The following is a 27,008-nucleotide window of genomic DNA, read 5'->3' as shown; positions in this document are numbered from 1 at the left end:
AAAAAAAAAATCAATTTTAAGAATATTAGGATACTAAGATTGAGTGGAGCTTTTGGACTGAAAAGTAAGGACAACAAAAGGGTGTTATAAAAGAGAATGGACGTATGGAGTAATACCGTGACTAAAACTGCTGGATACCTATTTCATTTCCAGTTTTTCTATCAAGATCTCCCCAAAATCAAACTGAGACCAAATGTGGCTAAAAGGAGGTAAAGCACAGAGGAAAAAGAGCTTCTGATTATTTTTAAATGAATCCAGGTTCAGACAAGCCCATTTCCTTGAAAGGAAATGACACATGTCATTGAGAAACTCTTGTTTCTCAATGCCAGAAGTATACTAGTAGGCAAAAGCTTATTTCTTAAAAAAAAAAAAAAAAAAAAAAAGTTCTATTTGTGAATTGTGTCAACTGCTGAAAAAAAATTTCTTGATTTAATGACTAAACACTTTGTAAAAGCTTGGGAAAGGAAGCAGCGATTACCTTCCAAAAGTGATTATTATGAGTCAGCTTACATTCAGAACAAGTCTAGCCAAATTAACTTCATCTTTGATAAACACATTTTTCCTTTGACCTATAGTTTAGATCAGTACTTCATCATCTTCTAGTGTCTGATTTTAATCTTGTCATTGTACTAGCAAACATCCTGAGCAAGTTAAGTAGCACTTAAAAAATCACCTCTGCACTTAGGCATCGAACTGGGTTTTGAAGATTAAAGGATAAATAAGAGACAGACAAAGATTCATCTTCCTTTGCAACCATGCAGTGCTCTTCAATAATTCCCTGGGACATAACATTATTAGATGATGCCCTTGCTTGTTTCCTCAAAGCTAAGACCTCTTTTTCCCTCATGAGCAAGTAGCAAAGAGTTAGAGGCCTCTTTCCCCCCAAATCCATACCTGACTGTGCTAAACTAATAAATGTACTTCCCTCTGATAGGGCTGGTTTTAGGTGTGGTCATTCCCTTTAGGCCAAAGGAACCCAAAACAACACTTGCTGGAGGCTTCTGATAAAGTGATTCCTTTTTATAAGAGAGAAGTTTAAGGAGAAATCTGTCCAGTTCTCCTCCTGCTCTAGTGCAGCTGTGTGGGGATGTCAGTCAGAACCAGTAGAGGTTATTCTGTGAACATCACTGAACCTGGGTCAATAACTCCAGATATTTTATATTAACAATGAAACCAAAAGGTAAAATTCCTACTTTAAGCCACTTTAAGTGTTCCACTACTTAAAGTAAAAAACTGACAAACTGGTATTAGTGATACACCCTCATTAACTAGTGCTTTCTAAAGCTTCCAGTAAAATATCAAAATGATACACTCAAAATACCAAGATGAAGGATTAGCAAATTGTTAATTTATGACTATTGATCTCTATAAGCTCTAATTGTGCTACTATATATACACAGAGGATTTATAGGAACAATTTATATGCTGTTACACAATTAATCATTATGAGGCTTTTGCTATGTTTCTTATAAGATCTTAAGCAAAAATGCGTTGTGTGTTACTGAGCAATCTACACTTTTTTACTTTCTCACTTATATATTATTAAATAAAGTGATGTCCTAATTATCCTGTAGTTCTTAAAATAGTTCTTAATATAGCTTCTTTTCCTCTATATGATTTGTAGTGAAAGTAAGTTTCTTGGTTCTCAAAATAATTATAATGGTATAAACCTATTTCTTTTCTGTCAGATGAGATTGAAATATGTTACCCAACATAGATAATGTGTAATATAACATATAGTTACCTGGCTTGTGGCAAACCATAGCTGGTCCCTACTCCAACCCGAGGCAAGCTATACACAACTTTTTTTACTGTTGCTTGATCAGGGAAATTAAACATAACCGAAGCTGTGGTAAGAAGAAAAAAACATGATTTAGAGAACAACAGGAGAGCTAACCATCAATTTCAGAAATCATTTTCAAATACCTATCATAAATTATTTGTAAAGGTAATGCATTTTCATGAAAACCCATTTTCTGTATATATTTATCTCTGAGATATCTAGAATTAACATTTTCAAACAAACTAATGCTTTTTTATTTTCCCTTCAGTTTTAACAAGGGCATATCAGAGATAGAAACACAGGGAAAAATGAATACAGGGTTATCCTTGTAAATGAATGATATCCAAACATAAGCACATAATTTCCCAAAGTATTTAAGGGAACTTACTTCGGTTTGCCATAAACACTTCCAAAGCAGTGTTTTGTAGAAGATAACGTCTTGAAAATACAGCTCGTATCTCGCTGAACATCCATTTTCCATGTAGTCCCTCAGTGTATGCAAGAACCTAAAATATATATTTTAAAGTGAAATGTCAATCAGTAAATTGTATATAAGACTTGGTCTGGCAATCTCTTGGACAGTGCTTACAAGAGCCAGTAAATTAGAGATTACTTCCTGAATTCATGATATATTACCACATTGTTAATCATTTGATTTATTTGCAGAATCTTTACCTTTTTAAATTTTCTTAGTTGGTTTATGAAGACACAAAAGAACAAAGAAGTTACAGGTTCAAGGTGACCCTGTAACTTAAAGCATAAAATGTATTATAGTGTTTTGTCATCTATGTAATTAGACCAGGTGACCTGATGAAATTTTTGATTCTTTCCAATATCCCCTTTCCTCAGTTATCCCCAAAATGTACATGTGGTTGACTGCAGGGGTTAGATCATGATTTCGTCTGTAAACTTTTTGTAGTGGTCAAATAACAAATCTGGTTTAGACTTTTCTGTCCATATAGTCCCTATCAAGTCTGCCACTATCAGGTGAAAGAAGTAATAATCAGAGTGTATTTATTTTACACATTGGGTATGGTTGTATTCCAATAAACCTTTACTTATAATAACAGGGGGAGGCCTGAAGTCAGTCCTGGGAGTTTGGATGAACCCTGGATCTAATTCAACTATGACAAAATTATTTTTTACTTTGCCACATCACATTGCAACTGAAGGCAAGAACTTTTGGCTCAACACTGGCTAATGAGAACAAAACCAGATTCAGCTAGGAGTGCTCAGAAAAGCCGATAAAATGAGTCATGTAACTGGCCTTCACTCTTCTTGCTTTAATGGAGATGTGATGGTGGAATCTGTACTGCAATGATATAACCATGAGAGGATGATAGCTAAATGGATCAGTCTTACCTAACTTCTTGTTACATCAATATAGTCAAATCCAAATTTGATTAAGCCACTGTAATCAAATCTGCAGTGAACATGTTCCCTTTCTTATACACCAAATGTGTATTTACAAAACAAACACTTTGTCTACCTTCCTTATACACCAAATGTGTATTTACAAAACAAACACTTTGTCTACTTTCATTGGTATATTCTGTTTATCTACTACACTTACATTTGCTGAGGTGAAAATGAAGGAACACTAGTTACTGAGTTATGTATACATTTTACTTAGGTTTTGAAAATAAAATCTTAATTTTCTCTTCACACAGCCTCTTTCTAAGAATAATATATATACAACATATCATCTTTTAGTCTTTTATTTCAAATCACATTTTCTAACACCTTAATCAATTTTTGTCCTTCCTTAGAAACTGGAAGGCTTTTGATGGCAATCAGACATCTATTCAAATCCTGAAATATTTTGGGGACAGTCGGACTCCTATTTAAATCTTGGATCTTTTATTTATTAGCTGTGGTATCTTCATCATCTGCAAAGCAGTGATAATACCAGTAGCTGATTAGTTTATGCAGAGAGAATGAATGTAAAGTACATGACCTAAGTGATTATATGTAAGTTCTCTTTATAAGTTTACATGTAAAGTGACAATGGCTTTTCAGTGTGTAAATGCAAAACTTCCTTTTATACATCCCACAGAAGGACTGTATGACACTCAATTTATATTGAGTATTTTTACATACTGATCTGGATGCAACTGTTTTAAATTTGAATTTCAAATACCAGTATAAGATTTTAAAAGGAAAGAATTTATTACAGAGTTGATGATTTTTGCTTTTGTGAAGTAGAAAAAAATTTAAGACCAATAGAACAATCACAAAACCAAAAACTCTCACACTGACAATTATTATATTCTCACACACACACACTATTTTTTGGGATCATGAATTGTTGGTGAATTGATATTTAATCAAAAATTCTTTTCATTAACATGCTGTCAGTTTATTTTATTTAGACAGGTTTTTACAAACATGTAGCAGTTAGTTTGACTTTTTCAATGCTCCACATAAAATTGTCCTACTGACTGTGCCAGGTATTAATTTATTGCTTTCAAGCTTCAAATTCTCCATAATTGCTTGTTCTTTGAAAATGTATGTCCAGGCCCTCCTTGGTGTTACAGCACTAAGAAGCTAAAGCCACTACAGCATGAGTTCGATCCCTAGCCCCAGAGGTGATCCACATGGCTGGGCAGAGCTCTCCTGACCCGCCCTTTGTTCCCCTCAGCAGTGTACTTCGTCAGTTGGCCGGGTCTGCTCTCCATTCTGTCTCTGGTGAAGCCTCTTGCCGCCCCTGCACCTCTGGCCTGTACCCCAGTTCTGTATGCATAAATAAATCTTTTTTTAAAAAAGAAAGAAAATGTATGTACATCTCTTATTTTTCCTTTGCTAGCTGTAATATATTAAGCTTAGTCAGGAAAAGGACACTGAAGAAAAGGCGCAGGGGGAAAGGGTTTTCCTTCCTGGTTCTCCTGTGCTCACAAGGTGGGTTCCACAGCAGAGAATGACAAGACAGCACCAGTGACCAGCAGTTTTCTTTAGAACTCCTGCCCCCGCACCCCGACAGTTTTGTAATAGAGTGGCTCTAATGAGGCTGCTGCTCCAAGAGGAGCTTCATCTTGGAGGGTAAACTTCTGGAATCTTCCACAGGAGAGAGCTTCTGATAAGAGCACTTGAGTGACTTTTCAACCACTCACTGAGTGACAGTCATGCGCTTCACAGTGTCTGAAAGGCCTCTTTCTTGGGTGCAATGTCAGCTCTGAAGGGAGCGGCTGCTCCTTATATATGGAGAAACCCTAAAGCATATGCTCCTATATGTGACCTATATGCTTTATGCTTTAGGGCGTCTTCTTCTTCTTTTTTTTTTTTTTATGTCTCACTAATCATTCCTGTGTTCCTCCAATCTCCTGTTGTAATTTACATTATAATTATTTATGTTAGACTTTCCCAGTTTAAAATGTTATACAATTTCTTTCTCCTGATTGGATCCAGAACTGATACACAAATCAGTGAGTCACCCTATGAATTCTCTTCTCCAGACAGGATCATAGTATTTCTCAGAGACCTTCAGTAGCAAGAAAAAAGGAAACTGAGCTAAACAGAGCAACTCAGTAATGCCTGTCTGAGAGCAAGGAGTAATCAGAGAGAATAAAATTAAAAGGATATGATTTGCTAGTAGCTTGTAAATTCAGGAAGCAAATTCTAAAAGATTCCAAGACTCAAAGCTATTTTGAACAAGGCCACATCATCTGAACAAGGGTAGAGTCATTACCAAAGTCACCATGAGAAATGAAATTATATCTATATAAAAAAGTCCTTATAATTTAATTGAATATTTGACTAACTATTTTATAGTTACCTGTGTCATCCACACATTAGTAATCTTTAACAAGGGATGATAAAATACAATGTTTAGTCATAATTTCATTCTAGGGACCCCCAATAGAGGCTAGAGTCTTCTATTTTTCATATTTAAAAGCAAGTTACCTCCTGTTTTTCCCTACTTATTTCAGTAAGATTGATTATGGAATACAATTCTCCCGTAATATTTTTATTTAATTTTTTAAAATATCCTATTCATTGCCCAGTTGTGGGATTCCTGGATCATGTGGTATTTTTACTTTGAAGATACAGCACCCAATGCAACGATAGTGAAGGAATGGATAAATAGATGGGACTGCATCAAGTTAAAGAGTTTCTGTAAAGCAAAAGAGACATTACAAAAAACAAACAGACATCCCACTGATTAAAATTTCTCACACAAAACTAGTGATAAAGGATTGATTACAAAAATATACAAAGAACTGATGAAACTCAACATAATAATCAACCCCATCAAAAAATGGGCAGAAGAGGAAATTAGATGGCCAACAAGCATATATATAAAAAAAAATGCTCAAATTAAAATCACAATGAGATACCACCTCTCCCCAGTGAGAGTGGCACATCTTTAAACAACTAGCAACAACAAATGTTGGCAATGGTGTGGAGATAAAGGTACTCTCCTGCACTGCTGGTGAGAATGCAAACTAGTACAACCACTATGGAAAACTATCTGGAGTTTCCTCAAAATGGAGCTTCCATATGACTCAGCAATCCCACTCCTAGACACAAAAACACTGCAATCCCACACCAAAAGACACAAAAACACTGCTTCAAAAAGATACCATCTTTAACTACAATTGGAAAGACAGGGAAATAACCCAAGTGCCCAAAAATGGATAACTGGATGAAAAAGATGTGGTACATATACACAATGGAATATTACTCAGCAACCAAAAAAATAAATAAATAAACACATGTCTTTTGCAGCAATATGGATGGAGCTGGAAAAGATCATGCATTGCAAAATAAACCAGAAAGAAAATTAAATACCAGATGGTTTCACTCATAGCAGGAGTATAAAGGATCAGGGGATAAAATAATAATAATAACGAATAACTATATATCAGAGACATTTTATGGTGGTGAAATGGGGAATGGGATCAAAAATGGGATCTCTGTGGGGACAGAGAAGTGCACTGGACTATGGTGATGGCACACGGGTGATTTGATGATGGGAAGCCCATGGGGATTACAACTGAGATGGGAAAAAGGCACAAAATGATGTAAAAATAAACTGTTATTTAAAAAAAAAAAGAAAATGCACAATGAGTTATGTGTATGTCTCAGAATATATTCTGCTACCTCTCTGAAACATAAATTTTATTTCTGGTCAATAATTCTTAAACATTATAGTAAAGTCAATACAGACAGGATGGAAATTATAATATATAAAGATGATACATTGTTGGGAAAAACACTAACATCCAAATAAACTTTGTGATTGCCATAGCCTTTCTTGGGCTATACTCCAAATCTCTTATTCTCACCTTTCCTTATAGGAACTGAGAAACCCTTGTAATTTCAGGGAGGTTGTCTTAGTGAGATTATTACTAACATACTTTCATGCATTTAGAATAGAATATTATAAGACTGGAGACAGAGTGAACAGTTAGGATACCACTTTTTGTAAGTGAAGAGGAATTTAAATACTTTATATGTATTTCATATATGTAAAGAAATATTATTTGTAGTTGATTAAATACTGAATTTATGACATTTCTATAAAAATCTGGGCATCAAGCCCAGGTTTGAAATATAGTTTGATACTATAAAATTGCTGTATTTTATTTATACCTTTACTAGTTACATAATGTTCTATAAGTCACAGTCTTTTATAATAAGTCTGTTTGTTTTTATTATAATTAAAGATATTTTTCTAAGCTGTGAGTACACTATACCTACTGAGGTTTATGGTGTTTGTTTCTTTATGTTAACTTTCTTTATCATTGAGTTTGTGCCTGCTGGCATCTCCAAATTAGTTAATATATTATTAAATCTAATCAACAAATGCTAACTACACCATTCAGTTTAATTTTCTGAAAACTGAATAGAACTAATTTTTATTATATTATAGACTACCAACAAGAATATTAAAGTACCATGATCCCAAATCTTAAAATTTTCTTAAGTGTCTACTGAACTATCTTGAGTTAACTCTTAGTATCCCAAAGAAATTAAGGGAGACTGTATGCTTGCATAATACCTGGGGTCTGCTTCACCTGCTTATTAACTGCAGTATACAATAAACAATATAAAACAGACATATCAGAGATCTCTTGTAAACCACCTATCCAAACATGTGCTTAACACTTATTATTTGGTCATATTTTAGAAGAAAATAGGGCTGCTTTGTACTCATATGTAACAGACATGTATTTGTTATCAAAAACATATATACAACAGTCAAATCAATTCCACCTTCCTGTTCCTTTTAAGGTATCTAATACTGTACAGTCTAAAAAGTACTCGTAGCATTTAACATACATATTAGAAGTATTACAAATGCTTTTCTCTTTGAATATGAAAAATCTACATTTGTTTCAAACTACATTTTCTGTTACTTGATGAAAATGCTGCAGAGGGTTGGGTAGTCATGCCCAGTCTAGTTTATGAGATCATAGCTTTGAATATTGTAATTAAAGGACTATCAACACAATGTGAAGGTATAAATCCCTAATACTTCTATTATTTTAATAAATATTTTCCATATATTTTAATGCATATTTCCATATATATTACTCATGATTCAAGAATTAACAGACATATTTCATGGATTAATAGAATAGTTTAAAAATAATTTCAGGTTTTCTATTCATAGATGATAATCCACACTCTTCTCCCATCTGCCAACTGAATGGACAAGATTCTCCGGTTCTACAAAGACCATGTGGAATATCATTCCTGACTGATAACTGCTGTCATGGTACATGGGGTGAAGACATGGGGAGTGGCAAAGAAAACAAGGAATTTCAACTTCCTCCTCCCAGTTTTCATCACAAATCTTGCTAACTTTATTTCTTCAACAAAAGCAGGAGGAAATATAAGATACAAGAAACAATGAGAGGCATATGGAAAAACTGAAATGGCAACACACTAAGATAGCCTCTCCTAAATGGCTAATACACTTACTCCCTCAGCTCCTCAACTTCTTAAAATCTGCCAGCCTGTAACCTAGGAAGTGCAGGTTCTCAACCCCTCTCCCTCTTCCCACTGACCTACTTAAAAGAAGGGAAGGGGCATTTGATGGCATGTTGCCCCATTTAAGATCTGCTTAAGGGGTAGGTGCATTATGTAAGGCAGAAATTAAAAAAAAAAAAAAGCCCTCTACAGGTAAGATTATTTCCAATTTTTTACACACAAAGAGCTGAAGTTGGATCTATTTGAGCTGTCAAATTAAAATAATTCTGATGGTCACAAGGTGAATTTTAGTATACAACTTAGAAGCTGTAGAAAAATGGTAAGTTTTGTTGCTATAATAAAACTTTAACATCCTATTTATTTATGTGAACAAGGTTTATCAACACATCTACAAAATAGTTATACTTTCTAGATTGATTCCTAATGCTGCTCTGTTTATTTCTGGGAGTAAATAATATGCATATGTGAACATATTAATAAATTATCTCATTAAGAGAGGAATTTCCAATAACATTTCCTTTTTGTGAATAATAGTATTTGTTCAGGGTTCACAATATATTTATGTTCTATGATTTCAAGCTGACAATGTTTCTAATAATAATTTATACTAGAATAAAAGTTTCCAACATTTATAATTTATATATTTAGGAATTTAAGACATTAAAACTTTAATGTATAAACATGCCTATTTTACAGATTATAATAATGTACTGACACATAAAATACCTAGACATAAAGTATTTCATATTAAATAAATTTTGGGAAGAAAATCAAATGAGCATTTGAAAAACAACATTGAGTATTTTAAAATGAAATGACAGCAATCAAATCACTATTAGGTACGTTTGAGTCTACTAGATATATATGAAAAATTATATAAAATTTTTAACATACCAGTATTGAGAAGAAGGCGATAGTACATCATTTAAAATGCTTAAACTTAGGAAAAACTTCAGATGTAAAATATGGAAGGAGGCATGTGAAGCATCTAAAATGCTTTTATTAGGGTGGGTGCAAAAAGAAAGCAGATGTCATTAGATCATCCCTTATAATAATAAAAAAGTACTGAAACATATGCTGGGAAAGTCTTATTTTAATCTTTGCCCAATTCCTAATGAATACAGTTATCAAAATAAAACCATCAGGGCACATGCTAGAGTTAGTAAAACTTAATATGGACCAAAACGTTGACCACTAAATCAAATCTTTTAAATTTTACATGGGATACAATTAACCCCACGGAAAACAACTGAGTAATATAAAACTGAAAATGAGAAAAACTGGAAATGGCTTAACTGTGAAGTAAGCAAAAATGATCAAATTAAGGTAGCAAGATGAAGTTTTCACAAAATACATTCTCATGGAAGTAAATGATGTTACAACAGTTCTGAGTAAGTATTCACAAACACAATCATTATTGGCATGTGGGTTAAAATTGCAGGGTCAAAATGTTCTGTTGTGTGGGGAAAGTTAAGCAGTCCATTCACAGAGAACATTTTTATGAATAAACTTTTGTTTTGTTCTAATTCATGAATTTTTTAAAGATTTATTTACACATACAGAACTGAGGCACAGGCCAGAGGTATGGGGGTTGGGGGGGTGGGGTGAGAGGATTTACCAGAGACAGAGTGGGGAGCAGAAGAGGCCGACGAAGTACACTGCTGAGGGGAGCAGCAGGCGGGTCAGGAGAGGTCTGCTGTGCCATGTGGGTCACCTCTCTGGCTAGGGATGGAACTTGGGCTACAGTGGCTTTGGTGCGCTTCACAGTGCTCTACTTTAACCCGCTGTGCCACCAGGGAGGGCCCCTAATTCATCAATTTATATACTTGTCTATCCTAGACATGAGCCTATCTTTATTCTTTCTTACTAATTGTGAGGCCTTATGTCAATTAATTTTTAATTCCTCAGCTTTCTTATCATAAAATTAGGAAAATAAAATATTTCATTTCATAGAGTAGTTATTAGAATTGAATGAAGTGATTTTTTAATTAAAATGCTTAGTCCAGTGCCTGGCACACAGGTGCCTAACTCATAACAATTATGACATAGGGCAGCTCTTCGCCCACACATGCTAGATTCCTAATGTTGCTAATACTGATTCCTAATGTTGCTCTGTTTTTTTTTCTAGTAGTAAATAATATTCACATGTGAACATATTAAAAATTTATCCCATTAAGAGATGGGTAAGGAAGCAGAAAACCAGGTCCACAGCAAAATTAACAATCTCAAGTCGTTCAATCTGGTAGAGAATCACAAATGGCATGAAGAAGGCAGGCAGGATAAGGAGAGTGTTTCCAGCAGAAGGAACAGCACAGGCCCAGCATGAAGGATTGGGGAATGGATGTAGGGGGTCTAGATCATAGGAGTAAAGATCTATGAGGTGTAACTAAAAATAGAATAATAAAGGTGGGAGGGAAGCTGGGAATCAGAGCTAGATCTTGTAACTGATGCTAGAGTCTGGACTTTTGGTAAGAATCAGAGAGAGACAGTAAGTTAAACAAAGAACAATGTATTTGCACTTTAGAAATCAGTGTTATGACTATAGGTTAGAGTCTGTTTTGACTGAAGAGAACAAAGCTGTTCCAATAAATCTATGCAAATGCTATTTTATAGTTCCTAGTAAAAAAACATGAGTTCTTGCAAAAACACATTACCTCGCCAACAATCTCCTTCACACGGTGACATGTGCTTTTAAATTTATCTGTTTTATTACATACATCCCCTAAACAATCGTAGAATTCATGAGTGTTAAGATGAAGTTGTATTCTATTTTGTAGTCTCACAGAACCTGAACAATGAAGAATCTCCATCAATTTTTGTTGCATAAAATATTTAAAAATGTAATTTACAAACAGACTTTGAGTTGCAGCTGGAGTCCTCTGTGTCTACTTCATCTTCAAATGCCTATTCTCAAAATAAGGTAAAACTCTCAAAAGAAAAAAATGATATTGGCAAGGTTGATTCATTTTTCCTACTCATGAGTGTCCCACGTGTAAATATTATATGTTTGGCTGTGTTTCCTTATTTTCTCGTATCTGGCAAACTCCAAAATCTTATATTTTTTTCCTTCCGCTGTTAGTTTTTAAAAGGAAATGGATGGTGTCCTGTGTACACAGAATGCTATATTTATTGGAAAGAAACTAATTTCTAGTTTCTAGTATTTACTTTTATTTCCATATTGAGCAGACTAACTTCTCTTGTATTATCATGCATAGTGACAATTTTTAAACTAGCTATATTATGTATCTACTTTTAGATGTATTTCTTTTTATATCAGATTATTTTGGTTTCAGGCTAGATGTGTTTCTTTGAGAAAATCTGGTAGTAGGTTCTGATTTCGTGGAGTCTACAGATTTACCAATTGACAGTATATATTATATATGTTTCTTTTTGGGAATATTTATATTCAAGTTCCAAGTACAGTCAGATCAGATGGGGGAGCTACAGTAACCATTGTGAATCCAGTGTTAACTGAGAGTAGACATAAAGGAGAACTGCTTTTCACTAGAGATCTAATTACATTATGAAAAAATATCTTTAAAACATTAAAAACATGTTATTATGAAATTTTAAACACATACAAAAGTAATGAGAAATGTATAATGGGAGAGAAATCTTAAATTTTTAAAATTGTTTTTATTAAATAATTTTTATTACAATAATTTATTTTTACATATTTTCGTGTGTTTTTTGTTCTCAGTTGCAATCCTCTTGGGTTTCCCATCACCAAAATTTTTTAAATTTAAAGGCAAAATTATCTATCTTAAGTTTTTATTTATATTCAATGGAAATGTGTAATAGAGACACTAGTGTACTTCCCGATACATATCCATCTGAGCTTAAAGAATTAAAAAAATTTAGGGCCCTATGTCTTGAAAATCATAATAATTTATATATATATATATATATATATATATATATATATATATTTAGCCTATGCAATCATGGCACATAGTAGACATTAAAGATGTGACCACTATTTTCATTAATATAGAATTATTAAATATAGTCCCAACACACATTTTGCCAGATTCTTACATTCTAACCAGTGAGGACACACTTAACTTCCAAATGTGCCAGATTCTTTCACGCCTCTGTGTTCCTGCACATGGTGTTTCTTCTGCCTGGCAGACCCTTTCCTATTTTGTTCTTCTGATTAACTCCTATTAATGACTCTAACCTAGAAAAGCCTGCTGTTTTCTCTGAGAACCTGTGCCCACCTTTTTATGACACTTATCAAGCCTTACTGTAGCTGGCTCATTTGCTTGTATCTCTCCTTAACTTGTGAACTCACTGAGGGCAGGATTCACAATGGATATTTAGCAGGGTCCAGAATACAGCAGTAATGAACAGGAGTAGTTACTATGAATGGCTTCACTGTTCTATATTCAGTAATACACCTGTGTAGAAAAGCCATTACTTTAGATGATTCATAGTAATTAAAAGTCATATTAAAACAGTCCGGGATTGATACCTAATTCATTATGTACTAGATGGGAGATAGAAAGTGCCCCTTTCTGAAAGGTTTCTCTGTTCCAATGTGCTAGCCACGGTGGGTTGGACCAGGATGGAAACTTTATATAAGATTAGTAGTGCAAGTAGAATAGCCAAGATGAGTGGCAGTAAGAACACTGTCTCTCAGAGTCATACCATCACCTATGTAGGTTGGATGATCCAATCACATAACCTCTGCTAATGATTTGACTGTGAGATATTTGGACACATCTTAACAAGAGGGTGGGGAGAAGTCAAAGGAGAGGAAAGTAATACCAAAAGTCATAGGACAGCAGAAATTCTGAGGAAGGAGAAGCTTAGACATAGATGAAGTGAGGAGTATCACCTCTTGTGCTTCAGAAACATATGGTAGCTGTGTGCTCTCCTAGCTCCAGCCACATGTGTCTTTTCTCAGCCCCCTAACTATCCCACATTGTCTCCTGTCATGACAATGTACATATTTGTCGCACTCTGGAAATATCTTCCCTCCCTTATTGCATTCTGCCATCCCTGAGCTTTCTTTATATGCCCTATTTCCTCAACTAACTTTTCTTACTAGGTAAAATCTCCCTATTGCACAGTGTCATAGAATCATAGAGAGATTTTCTTCATGGCAATTACCATAAATGTAGTTTTGCAAATTTAGTATACATGTTGTTAATATAATCCCCCATACTGAGCATTGGTTTCTGCTTATTACTGTATTTGGCTTGCTTTGTGCAGTGCTTCTTTATTACATTGAAGAAATTCAATATATCATTTGCTAAATTATTGAATTAAAGGTAAGTTTAGGGTCATTTAGTCTCTGATAACAACAATATGAAATAGAAAGTAATGGATACTATAATGTTAATGGATTTCGATGGTTGAAGGAACATTTGAAAAAAAAAGATTATTGGAATATGGATGAAATTCCAGTTTTACAGAAAGCTTGTTAAGAATTTTTCATGCATAGTTTCCACAATAAACTCTGTTGTAGATACTGCTGCTCACCTATCTAAAGTCTTCTCCTGCCTCCTACAACTCCAAATTTTCCTATTGTGTTCAACTAGTGACTTCCTTTCTGTGCACTTGAGAGTCAGAAACACTGGCTCCAGAGCCAGTACAGGGCTAGACCGCATCCAGAAAGGTGGCCTCGTTCTCAAGAAGAAATTAATGGAAGTTATGTCCCCTTGCTGAGCTTATGCTGACTTGGGGGAGTAATGATGCTACTATGCTACCAGTTGAGGGTGAGGACACACCAGGTGTATTACAGAGTAGAAGAGAGAGAATGAACCTGGGTTCTTGAAAACATCTAGAGATAACTTGACTACTGAATTTGCTGCAGTCCTTTTATTTCTGCTCCCATTTTTCTGTCGTAAAGTATGATTAGCTGCTTTTCAAGAAATGCAAGTCAGTCTAAATGTAAACAGCTCAGTAAACAACCTTGCTTGTATAGAGTATCTTTCACAAGAACCTGTTGAGGGAACAAAAGAGGTAGAGAGACCTCAAAATTGTTGCAGGAATGAAAACAATTTGTCCATGGTTTAGTATTCCTTGTAAACCTCTTTCTTTGTACTGAAATCTCCAAAACTGCTTTTGTTTTTTCAGTTTACTTTATATTTCTTGTTTGTAAAGCTGTAGATTGGAGAAAATAATACGTTGCTGAGAATCTGCCATTTATCTGCCTCATTTCATTGTCTCTGTCCCTAAGCAAGACTGTTAACATCACAGATCACTGGCTCATGAAACACAACTTTAATCAACAGAACCTACTAGGTGCTAGTTGATGGAGATACATTGGTGAATAGACAAAAATGGTCCCTCCTCTCATGGAGCTAATACTTTATATCCATGCTTTTATAAATGAGTAATAATAATAATCCATTACACTGGGATTTGAAAGAATTAAATGAGTCTCTGTATTTAATAGGTGTCTCCACTGTAGGAACCAGAGGCCATCTTTCTACAGTCAAGAAGGCTGTCTAGAGCATTCACTGTGGAAATGATTAGCTCAGATATTCATTCTCAGCGAACGAAGGCTTTAATAATAATGAAACCACTGAGACCACGGAAAAAAAGAGTAGTTATAATATTAAATTTGGAATTTAGAATGACCATTCTAGAAGTAGTGAAAGGACATGGAAGATGTTAAACTGTACATCTGAATTAAGCCATAGGAAGTAAAGGAAGTCTAATCTCAAACAGTTATAGTACGCAGGAAGAGTATGTCAGTAGACATCTTTATGAGACAGAATTAATAGCACTAAAGGTGTTTTTGCTTGGTTTTATCCCTGGGAAAAAGTTGAAAGAAATTAAAGCTACTGAAAGAGATTTTGGCTTTAGTGATGATGCATATGGTGTTCTCTGCTGTACTCTATGTTTAGGATTACTGGTTGACTGAGTATTTTGAAAAAGATCAGAGGTTCAGTTCAGAACTCAAATGGGGCAATGATTGTTCATTATTGCCCACATCAACATGAACATGTACAAAGAAAATGTGACACAACAAAAGCAACTAACATACTTCAACAGGTTAAAGGATGATCACCAGTGAAATTAAATAAAAAATCAAAATATCAAATTTCATTAGTATTTTATCCTCCACTGTAATCTAAGCCTAATAATGCATTTTTCTTCAGATGTAGGTGCTATTTAGAGCTCACAGCGAATATTTTCCCTGGTACTCAGCTTAGTGTCTGGAACACAGGAGTGTGTGCAGCATCAAGAAATCCAGTGTGCATTTCTCCAAAACTCATGCTACAGTAAGTAAGTGAAAGTATATATTAGAACCATATGCATGGTAAACTAATATATAAGGAAAATAACCTTTCTGGTATAGAATTCTACACAGTAAATACACTATAAAGTATGAAAATCTTTAGGTAAGAATATTTTATTTTTAATAATGTCATGTAGTTAATTTCTTTATGCCAAGCAGAAAGATTCTTATGGAGGAGATAGGTAAATAATTAACAAGATTCTTATTCTCATAACTACTGTCAGTAAAATTGAGGTTATTTCACAGGGAAATATGAAATGAATTTGAATATGTAGTAGGCAGAAAGGAGCAGAGTATATTTACCATAAATACCTTGCACACCTCATATATATATGTATGTGTGGTATGTGTGTATGTGTGTGTGTGTATGTATGCTTACCACACATATATACAAGGTTTTATAATATATGTATCTAATCTGTGTATCTAATACATAGAAATACATGTTCAAGATAAAACTTACTGATTATCAACAATCACCCCCAACAGCCACTGACATAGTAATATTCTGCTTTTAAAAAAGTCAAAATGTAACAGAAAACAGTACAAATGTTTCTTTCTTGACTGAAAACATGATTATCCTCACCCATATTTGAGTAATCATAACTGTAGGAAGGAATTATTTTTATCTTTAAAATTGGCAAGTCATTTGATAATGCAATGTTGATATCAGTTATCAAAATATTAAATACACATGTTTTCTGACCCTGAAATTTTTTCTGTGGGTCTCTGCTCACAAATGTAAGGTGAAGTAAGAACCAGATTATTCAGTGCCACATTGCTTATTGTAACAAAAGAATGGAAGGAGATGCTCATGGGGGTATAATTAAAGTAATTAAATCAAGTATGAAATAATCTTGGTTCTTACATCGTTTTGGGTGCCTTTGTAAAAACAAACAAAAAAAATGCTAAGTTATAAACAAAATGCTACTACATGAGAAGGAAAATCACAACAAATACCCAACTTTATTAAGGTTGCTTTCTTCCAGCTTCTCTTAGGTCAACTGACTAAACTAAGATCAATACACACTTCTCAGAAGGAACTAAAAGCAAGGATCTCTGGCACTGGCATTTCACAGTTATACAGTCAACTTACAAGTAACATAGGTGTTGATGCATATACTCATATAATTTCTAGTTAACATAGTTTTGCTTACATTCTCAATACGTGCTTTTATTTCTTTTTTTAAATGTGCCAATATGGACCAAAAATCTCTGACATGTCGTAAGTAGGTAATACTTTCTTCAATTTACCATACCTATAACTAAGCTTTTTAATATCATAAGCACTATATTTAATTCATATAATTATTTTAACTAACATTATAGTTTTATGCCCATTTTTGTTATTAATAAAAATCTAATCTATATTCAACATTATATTTCAAAGTATTTAAAAGTTCTTTGAATACATGGGGAAAAGATGTACTTTTCTTTCCATTAAAAAAATTAAAAGATCTAATGTTTTTTCCATAATGGCTATTGTGCCTGTGTTCAGCATCTGTAAACTAGCTTTGCCTGAAAAGTACATTTCAGGCAAATAATGAGGAAAAGATATCTTAATGCATTTTGAAATGAAAATCCTAGCCTCCAATAAATGCTCAAACATCTAAGCAGTAAATGAAATTCAATGGTAAATCAAAGCTAAATTAAAAATGATACTTCCTCCAACTTTTTAAAAACTCCAAGATAGGGATTTATCGAGGACCACTAAAAAGAAAGTTTATTGTATGATAGCTGGCAATTTCAAACCAATCCCTCCTCTACTTTTACTTTTCTGGACTGCTGAAGCAAAGTCCAATGGACAGCATAAGATGACTCTCAAGTTCAGTACAAGCTTTTCAAGTCTTATCAAGAGAGTATAAAAACATATATAAAAAGATGAAAGTGCTTTGTTTTTACATATGGCAAAATAAATCAGTGAAAATCTGAAAAAAAGAAGTGAGATGTTCCACAGGGGCAGGTTAAGTCTGATGCTAATGCTTACTTAAAATGGTGACAGTCTGGAGTAGTGAAGCCTTGCTGGGCTGTTTTAATTTCTCCCTGGAATAGCTCTCTCCCAACCTTCTGCAGCACATCAAAGTCTCTGGAGCTCAATTAAAATTGGATTATATTGAAATGCTCTATCTATGGGAACTGTGTGCTCACTAACACTTTCTCTCAGTAATACTCCAGATGACAGTTGCCCATCCCAATTTAAACAGTTGTCATAGAGACGGGAACTAAAGCAGCAGAAACTAACAATACAAAGGAAAGGTAAAGGCTAAGATTTCTGTGAATGAGGAGCTTGCTTGCCTTTTTCAGCAACACTGCTTATTACACCAATAACAAAGTACAACAGACACAAATTACATTCTGTACCTCTGCATGTGAATGGGAAGATAGCTAACAGATTCTGTCAACATATAAGGTCAAATGCTATCTATTGGAGCATGTTCTACTTACTAAAAATTAAGAGCAAATGTTTCTCCCAATGGGAAGCAACTAGCAGAAACCTCGCTAGTAAAGAGGCTATGGCTAGTGAGTCTATAGTGCAAAAAGTCAATGCAACCTAGGAAGAGTAATTTCGTGTCTAAACAATTTTTTTTTTTCCTATGCCAACACTGTAGTCTTGTAAATTTGAAGTTGAGGGTGACAATGACAAGTCATGACTGTATCTGTGTATGTTTCAAGTGCCCATCAATTTTGGCAAATCCAATCAACCTTAAAAGGGTATAAAGAAAGAGTTATATACTTGATTTTGTAATTTATTTATGGTTTAAATTAACAGGTATCCTGTACTCTTCTATAATGTTTCTTCCTGACATCAAAGCTTATCAAAACAGCAGAAAACTCTGTCATCTCCCTAAATGGCCAAGAATGAAGATAGCTTAAATTTCTAGCAGTTCTAAAGAGCCACTTATTTGACAGCATAGCTTTCTAGTAATGATACTATGTTCTTATGTAAATGGCATGTTTTCTGCACTAGAAAAACTATTAACCTTTCTTGTAATTGGCTTATCGCAAGTCCTGAGGTTGTTTTTCCTACAACTGCTGAGATCACCAGGGAAAGAAATTAACTGTTGCTATTTTATAGAGTACGCAGGTTTTTATTTTGAAAGAAAGCGCAATACTTGTGTTCTTCACCTCTTGGGAAGACTATGATAGGATTGTGAAGCAGCAACAAGGCAGGGTGCACAAAGTGCAGGCCAAAGGGGAAGGAAACAAAAATGTGTCAGAAAATCTAAAAGCTGCACAGATCAAAATTTGTCAAAACAAGGCCCTGGTTTAGACCAACAAGAAGGGCCCCTACAGCTTGGGCGGTGACAAAGCACAGACTTTTTATTTATTTATTTATTTATTTTTAGCTCAGCTGTAGAAAACACCATCTAATGAACCTGTCTGGGGCGGCTGTCCCCATCCTGTCAGGCATGTCAGGAAATGACAAGCACTGGGGACAGGCCGCCGCCAGTCATAGACAGGCCTGCCAGCTGGAGAGTTCAGCCCCAATCTAATCAAACCACTAGAAAATAACTTTCACGCTTTCAGCTTGACAGGATGGACTTGAGGGAAAAAAATTAGGATTGGAAACAATGGTTTTTGTTTCAATTACCTATCATTTTTGCACTGTCATTTAAAAGAACCTACTAAGATATACAATCCATGTTATTTCATATAAGTGTAACCAAGTGTACATATCATAATTTGAGAATAAAGATTACTTTGATGATCTGGGCACAGAGAAAAAGAACTTATCTCTGCCTTGTTCCATACACAAGGCACATCATATTGGACATTTAACATTGCTTTCAATTCAGCTTATTGATGTAATAACCCCTTATCATAGCAAAGTTATTTCCTTGTAAAGATAATCACTTATCCTATCAAAGAATTTCCTTGTAAAGATCACCAGATAACATTAGAGCTGCTTTTATTCTCCATTTGAGAACCAACATGTATAAAAAGAGTAACAGGATGAAACTAGTATTTTTACATAGATATATCATAGTCTGTCTACTGTGATGCTGGAAAAAAGCGCCATTACTAATAAATACAATCCACTTATGGATATTAAAACTTGGTCCACATTTATAGGTCATAGCTTGACACAAAAGAATAAAGATTAAACGGTTGTAATGAAAACCACATCTGACTAAAAAAGAATCAATGAATCATGTGGTTGTGTGAAAGCTGTACAGCAAATACAAATGCTATATATATATATATACACATACATACATATATATGTGTGTATATATATACACACATAAAGAACATGTTTAATGTGCTATTTGTTCTAATTATTAAAAATAGTCTTGCTTTGTTTTTAAAAATCATGAACACAAAATTTAATATACATAGTAATACTTTTATATTATATATTAACATATTTGAAATACATCACAGAAAATGTCACTATGAAAATATGAAATTGGCATAAAAGAACTGCCAATTATTAGCTTGGTCAATTTGGGTCAACTTAGGTAGCCTTTTTGAGCCTGTTCCTCAGCTATAAAATGGTGCAAATGATGTCTGCCTCAAAGGGTTGCTGTGGATTAGATAGTGTGAATGAATAGGGCATCTAACACAATGCCTAGCACAGAGCATGGTTAACAAAGTCACTACCATTATTTCACTTAAGAAAATCCAAACAATTCAAAATAGTTTTATCTTCTATGAAATAATAATCCCTCTGGAGAGCATTTGGGTGCTGGATATTGCTTCTATCGTATAAAGAAAAGGTCTTTATATGATAATCCAAGCACACTGAAATCACAGTAAGTTAACAGAATATATCAACCAACAGTGGAATAGATCTAAAAGATGAAAAAAAATAGGTCCTCCCAACCACCCCCCAAAGGGCCATGTGATCCTTAATGAGCACAGATTCAAACAGAGTTTTTCTCTTCTAAGACAACTGAGGGGAAGTGGACACACATTTAAAATTTCTTATATTTTTTAAGACAAAATACATGTTTCCAACATATAATGATTTTATTCAAGCTTTCATGTATAATTTTGTCATTAGTTTGCTCGGCCCTGCATTATTGCTGCATTATTTAATTCATTTCAGTCATGTAGGAGCAAGAAGAGCTATGGCCTACTGACCTCAATTTTCACTTAAAGAAACAAATTTCCTTTTTGCAAACTAAGACAATTTTTCTCCTGTCAACCTTGTTTTAAAATATTAACCTATTCCCATTACAGTAAATATTCATATTTATCATCCAGATCTGCTTACAATTGCAGCTTTAATCAAGTTATGAAACTGCTTCTGTTTTTAGTTTATATAATGCAAAGAAAAGATAAAAAATAAATATTTTCAATGAATACCTTTGTTTCATGTAAATGCATTTAAAGGTCTTCTTTTTCTTTCTTTTGTTTTTGGTTTGGCACCAACCAACATATAGAATTAGAACAAAACATGGCAAACATAATCTGATTTTAGGTTTTCCTAATAAGGACCATACACATTATTTCTAGAAGTCTATATAACTAACCTGTCCTTCTTTCAAAAACCATCATAATGAATTTATTCTTCCCTAGGGTAAAATTATTAGTATCAAAAATGTAAATCAACTAGGAAACCTAAATTTAACATGATCAATTACTGTAATGTAGCTATAAAATAATGTGGAATTGCTAGGGAAAGAGGGACAAGAATGGGACCATAGTGGACTGTAACTTGCATCTGTAATGTTTTATATCATAAAAAGTAAGGATGGCAAAATTTTATAGTATGCTAACTTTGATGCTAAATACATGGCATTGGTTATACTCTTATTTTTTTCTATTGATACTATGACTTTCATAGTAAGATAATATAAAATATTCACAAAAAAGTAATGATATTGAATATATGCTTAAAATTTATCTGTTTATGTTTACTAAACATTTTCCAATATTGAATGCTACCTAACCATCACAAATATCACTTTATGATAAGCATATATGGGTATTTTTTATTTTATTTTTACATGTGAAGAAGAAAAAAAACTTAATGATATTAATTTACTTCCATCGAGGTCACAAAAATTTGAGTGCTGACAGAGCTGAGACTAAACCTCAACTGAGTCTAGAGCCCATGTTCCCTTATAGACTTAATGTTTTAAGATTTATTTATTAATGCATACAAGAACAGGGGTACAGGCCATACGTGCAGGGGTAAGAGGATTCACCAGAGACAGAATGGGGAGCAGAACAGGCAGATGGATGAAGTACACTGCTGTGGGGAGCAGTGTGTGAGACAGGAGAGGTCTGCTCTGCCATGTGGGTTACCTCCCTGGCTGGGGATTGAACTCCTACTGCAGTGGCTATGGTAGTGCTGTGCTTTAATCCCTCCCACACCAGGCAGGCCCCAGAGTTAAAAATTCATTTCTGGGGAATCATTTGATTTAAATATTTTCTTAAACATGGTTAGCAAATTTTTCAATTCAGCAAAATTCTAAAAAAAAAAATCACATTAATTTTAGTTATCTACAAAAACTAACAGGTGCACATCAAGGTTCAGAATACACTGTGCCTGACCTTTACATTACTGTCTAGATAAAGCCTAATTGTTCATCCAGGTAGTCTCAAAATAACTTGTGTTCTTGCTGATTAGGACCATCCAGATAAGTGCCTAAAGTTCTGTTTATAAATAAACCATTCTTGAGAAGACAGCTATTTTATACTTTTCTATGATATATAAGTCATTAAACTTGATTATAAATTTTATATGTACATATACTAATTAATGTCATCTTAATAGTACAAAATAAAACTCAAGGGCTGTCTTATAGCCTATGTTTTCCTGGGAAATATTCTAGCTTTATTGGGTTTGCTGGCTCAACGGTTGAAATAAACAAATTTTAGAAGCAATTCATTTTTTGATTACATGGAACTTGAAAATAACTTACTTTAATGGGACAAACAGTCTACAGAGTTAATTTGCTAAGGACTACCCAGTTAAATGGAGCATGGGAAACTCTCAGGCACTGAAGGGAGTGGGAGAAAGCAAGTACAGGAGATGGGTACGGGTGAGGAAGGGCTTTGGGGCGCTCTCTACACTTTGCTTCACACTCAGATGACATTGCTCATTGTTGACTAATCATTCGAAACAAAGCCACAGCATCCAGTTGGTTCCTTTGGAACATACTGAAAAAGAAAAGTATCTTTCTTTTTAAATCTATAGCACAGTTCTGCCATATGAAATTTGAGCGGGCTGGGAAACTGTGGTGAAGACCCTGGAGGATGCGGTGCAAGGCTGGCATTTTCCTCTTTGCAGTGTCCCAAAGAGCTTGTTGCCTACAGACATCCTACAAATTAAGTTCATTTTGGTTATTGGCATTTTTTTTGGAATGAGCAGAGCAATAGTACATTTAGGAAACAATGAGTATCGAAACACTACTAGGGAATGTGATAAAAATAGAATGTCAGTATGCTCTTAGTTTTACATGCTTTCAACTATCAAAAATGAAAAAGAAAACACATGTATATAGCCTTCAATTTAAACCTTAAAAAAGAACAGAAAAACATATCAAAGGAGCAACAGAAAAAATAGTTAAAATAAAATCACTAGAAATTTAAAACATGAAATGTGTCTAAACTGTTTTCATTTTGAGTTATATGAAAGTACTGAAATATTTGAAAGCCTACATATGTGATCTAAAAAATAGTGAAAATAACATAAGATTCACAGAGCCATACTGATGATTAAATACATAGCATATGAAGGTCTCTAACATACAGTATTTTGATATATCACAAGTACTCAGAAAAATGTGGTAACTATGTGAGAAGCTCATATTCTTATTTAAGTGGCACCATGATTCATGAAATAACACTGAAAATATGGGAGTTTAATTTTTTTTTCTTACTTCACTTCCTTCACTGGTGGCTAAATTGATTCAAGTTCCAAATAGTTCTTAACTCTGCCTTCTCATTTCCACTGTCAAAGCCTCACTAGGCCTACTGCAAGTCTCTTGACTGCTTTTCTAACCACCATTGAGCCTCCGCAGTACCCTGCCTTCCACTCTCTCTTGAATATGACTCAGTGGCAGCATGTGATGAACACACTGTTCTCCTGGAAATCAGCTTCCATCTCTAGGTGCCCCCACCTCACTGCTTCACACACTGCTCAAGTCCTGCTATGCTCAGAATCCCACCCCCACCCATGTGAGTGTCTCCACTGTGTATTTCTGCATCCTTGTTCCTTCTATATGTGTGAAATGGTATGTTTTCCCCCTCTCTGACTGCTGACTGGCTTATTTGTGAGACTCCTGTCATTAAACTGTGTTGGGTGGTCCTTTTTTCTTCTATCACAGAATACTGAAAGAAGCAAGCAACAAAAGTAAGAAGCAAGAAACTTTTTGGAGTGTATGTCCCATCTAGCCCTCTTTTCTCTGAGGAGCTCCTCCATACTCTCAGGGCTGTACTCCACAAACTGTTTATGTCAGCCCCCTGCTTTTCCCTTCCGTTTAAACCAGGGTGAATACCCAACAAAGGTGCTAGGCAGATACCCTTCTCCTTGGAATTCAAAATTGAAATTTTTGTTAGTATTGGTGCAAAATTGAATAAATTGTCAGGAGCCATAGGGTTTTGAGCAACAGAAGAGAAACAATAAGAAAACAAGAAAAAAATACAAGGCCATGAAAAGGCGAAGTCTGGACTTTCAATTCTAGAAATTTAGGCTTTCCAGTTCTCAATTCCAGTCCTTTATTGCATTCCAGTTGTATTTGTCATTGTATTCTATGAAATACTTCTACTTGCTTAAAATAAGTGATCTTTTAAATTAAGTTAGTTTGAGTTCTGTTTCTTGCAAACAAATGATTCCTGAAAGTTCATACTTGTCATAGTGATGAAACCAGGATTAGAGCTTGTGGGTGGCATTTTGCTGCTTACTTAAATCTGATCATATGTTGCTTTCTCCTGTTGTATTATTGATGAAAAAGATATGATAAAAAAATTAAACGTGCAAAAATAAGCTCACCTAAAAAAGAAATAACTTTTCAAGGCTAGTAGTTGAGTGCTGGGTTGAAGAATTTGGTGTGCATTTGAAGTCAAAATCAGGCTTCTGCTACTATGCAGCATCATAAGACATCATAGGGTATATATACCTGCGTATCATTGCAGGGCAAAGTTTGACTGAACTTCAACAGAGACGTAATTCAACTTAATGACTTCACAGAATAAAAGGGAAGAAAACAGGTTGTCTAGCCTGTCTGGAAGGCTCACTTCTGTCCAGATATACCTATGTCATGATAGTACAGACAATTCAACATGATACCAACCCTACCGATACTGATTTTTTTATGGCCCAATGAATACTTCAGGGTTGGGAAAAATTAGAGTAGAAATTCCTTTCTCATATAAATAGCAACAAGAACTTAAGAGAAATCTCTTCTCTGTGCAGAAAGAAAGATGTGTGGAAATAAACAAAAGGACCTCTCCTCAACAGACATCTCCCCATCAGTAAAAAATTGTCTAAAAAAATGTTTGTATTGTGGTAAGTATTTTATTAGTAAATTGTGACTTTCCAGAGGAATCTCTCAATTAAAGCAATTAAAAACACTTAGGAATTTCCAAAGGATTTTCCCCTGATTAAAGTGGAGAAGAGTGGTAACAAGCTACAGCTATGAAAGAGAGTCAGACACAAGTAACACATCATAGTATTAGAAAATGGAAATGGGGAAATGATTCCAAGAACCGGAATAATTTGGAATCATTTGGTTGGCGTTTATGAAAATCGAGTTGCAGGATAATCCAAATTTGTTGGCATGGTGTTATTAATAACTGGGGACATTTACCTACTACTGTCTAGTGGCAGCATTCATTCATCTAGTCTTAGAGAGATCTAGCTCTCACCAGGCCCTTATCCTGCCACAAATCCCTGCCCTCAATGCCAGTGGAGCCAAGCGTAGTAAGTGCCCTAATATTACTGCTACATAGAGAGATATGGCTGCCTCATGCATATTTATCCCCAAAGTATTGTTATATATGGTGACTGCGATGTATTAGGAATTAGGTACCATAGGCTGGACTTCCATCTCACTAGATCGTCAGATTAAACCCGGTTCTTCATTTCCTCTGTAAAACTGACTGTATCTTACAATAAATGCTATTTAAAAGACAGAAATTATATTTTAAGTGAAACTAACATTTCATTCATAAATGCTTAGGAAATAAAAATCAATGGGATAATACTATCAAAAGTATTACTATGTGAGAATTTGGGAATGCTCATGTGATGGATATTCTATAAAGCTAATTAAGGAGAGTTGAATAATTCTACCTATAAAAGTTTACAATTTGAAACATAAAATTCTAAAAATCATATGCAAACAACTGAACAAAACTAAAATCCCAAATTATCTGGTTTAGGGATGCATTTTATGCATGAATGAGTAGGCAAGAATTTTAAAGTTTGCCCAATGTGAGACTAAGAGAAATTTCTACATTTCCCCTAAAAAGATTAGATTTAAAAACATCTTACAGGAAGTGCAGACAAAGGAGGCCTTGGCGATGAAGGGAATTTTAGATGATAAAAAGAAAGAAAAATAAATTTAAGCATCACAAGCAATATGAAAGATTATCTGAAGGGTTGAATAGAATTACATTGGTCTATCTGTTGATGTTTACGTCTCATCTCCACAATGCAAGATCAAAATTTGCTAAATGCAAAGTAAGAAAAGTTAATTTTTCTTTTATTATCTTCTGTGCTTGTTGTGGTCTATTGTTACATTAAGAATTGCTACCTGAATGGCAGCCTGGGCTGTAGAAGGTGTCATCCCCCTTGATGTACCCTAAGACAAAAACATTATCTCCAAAATGCTAAGTAGATACAGAATACATTACTCTGACTCAAATTATATCGGTAATTAGAGTCATGTAATTAGCACTAACAAGCAGGCCAATCATGTGTACTTACCCTGGTTGGGTCTATGTGCATAACAGTAGTAAGTTTTTTTTTTTTTTTAATTTATTTTATAAAACTTTGGGGCTGTGTTTTCTGTCAATTTAATATGAAAAACATTCTACTCATCATTTGGCTAAATTCCTTTTTTTTTTTTTTTT

The 27,008-nt window shown here is 34.3% G+C and overlaps 1 protein-coding gene across 1 annotated transcript in view; it reads right to left on the bottom strand.

The window, feature by feature from the left end:
- The window catches only part of NBEA (neurobeachin), a 512,054-nt gene that overhangs the window by 106,698 nt on the left and 378,348 nt on the right, over positions 1-27,008 (bottom strand). Inside the window, exons 43-44 of the mRNA XM_012723168.1 lie at positions 2,172-2,289; positions 1,745-1,847 (exon numbers count right to left, since the gene is read on the bottom strand). Of these exons, the coding sequence (XP_012578622.1) occupies positions 1,745-1,847; positions 2,172-2,289 (221 nt within the window). The remainder of the gene's footprint in view (positions 1-1,744; positions 1,848-2,171; positions 2,290-27,008) is intronic.

Source organism: Condylura cristata, unplaced genomic scaffold (assembly GCF_000260355.1).
Source record: "Condylura cristata isolate star-nosed mole 26May11 unplaced genomic scaffold, ConCri1.0 scaffold00010, whole genome shotgun sequence".
NCBI lineage: Eukaryota > Metazoa > Chordata > Mammalia > Eulipotyphla > Talpidae > Condylura > Condylura cristata.
Note: the sequence above shows the minus strand (reverse complement) of the source record. Positions and strands in the feature narration are given on the sequence as shown.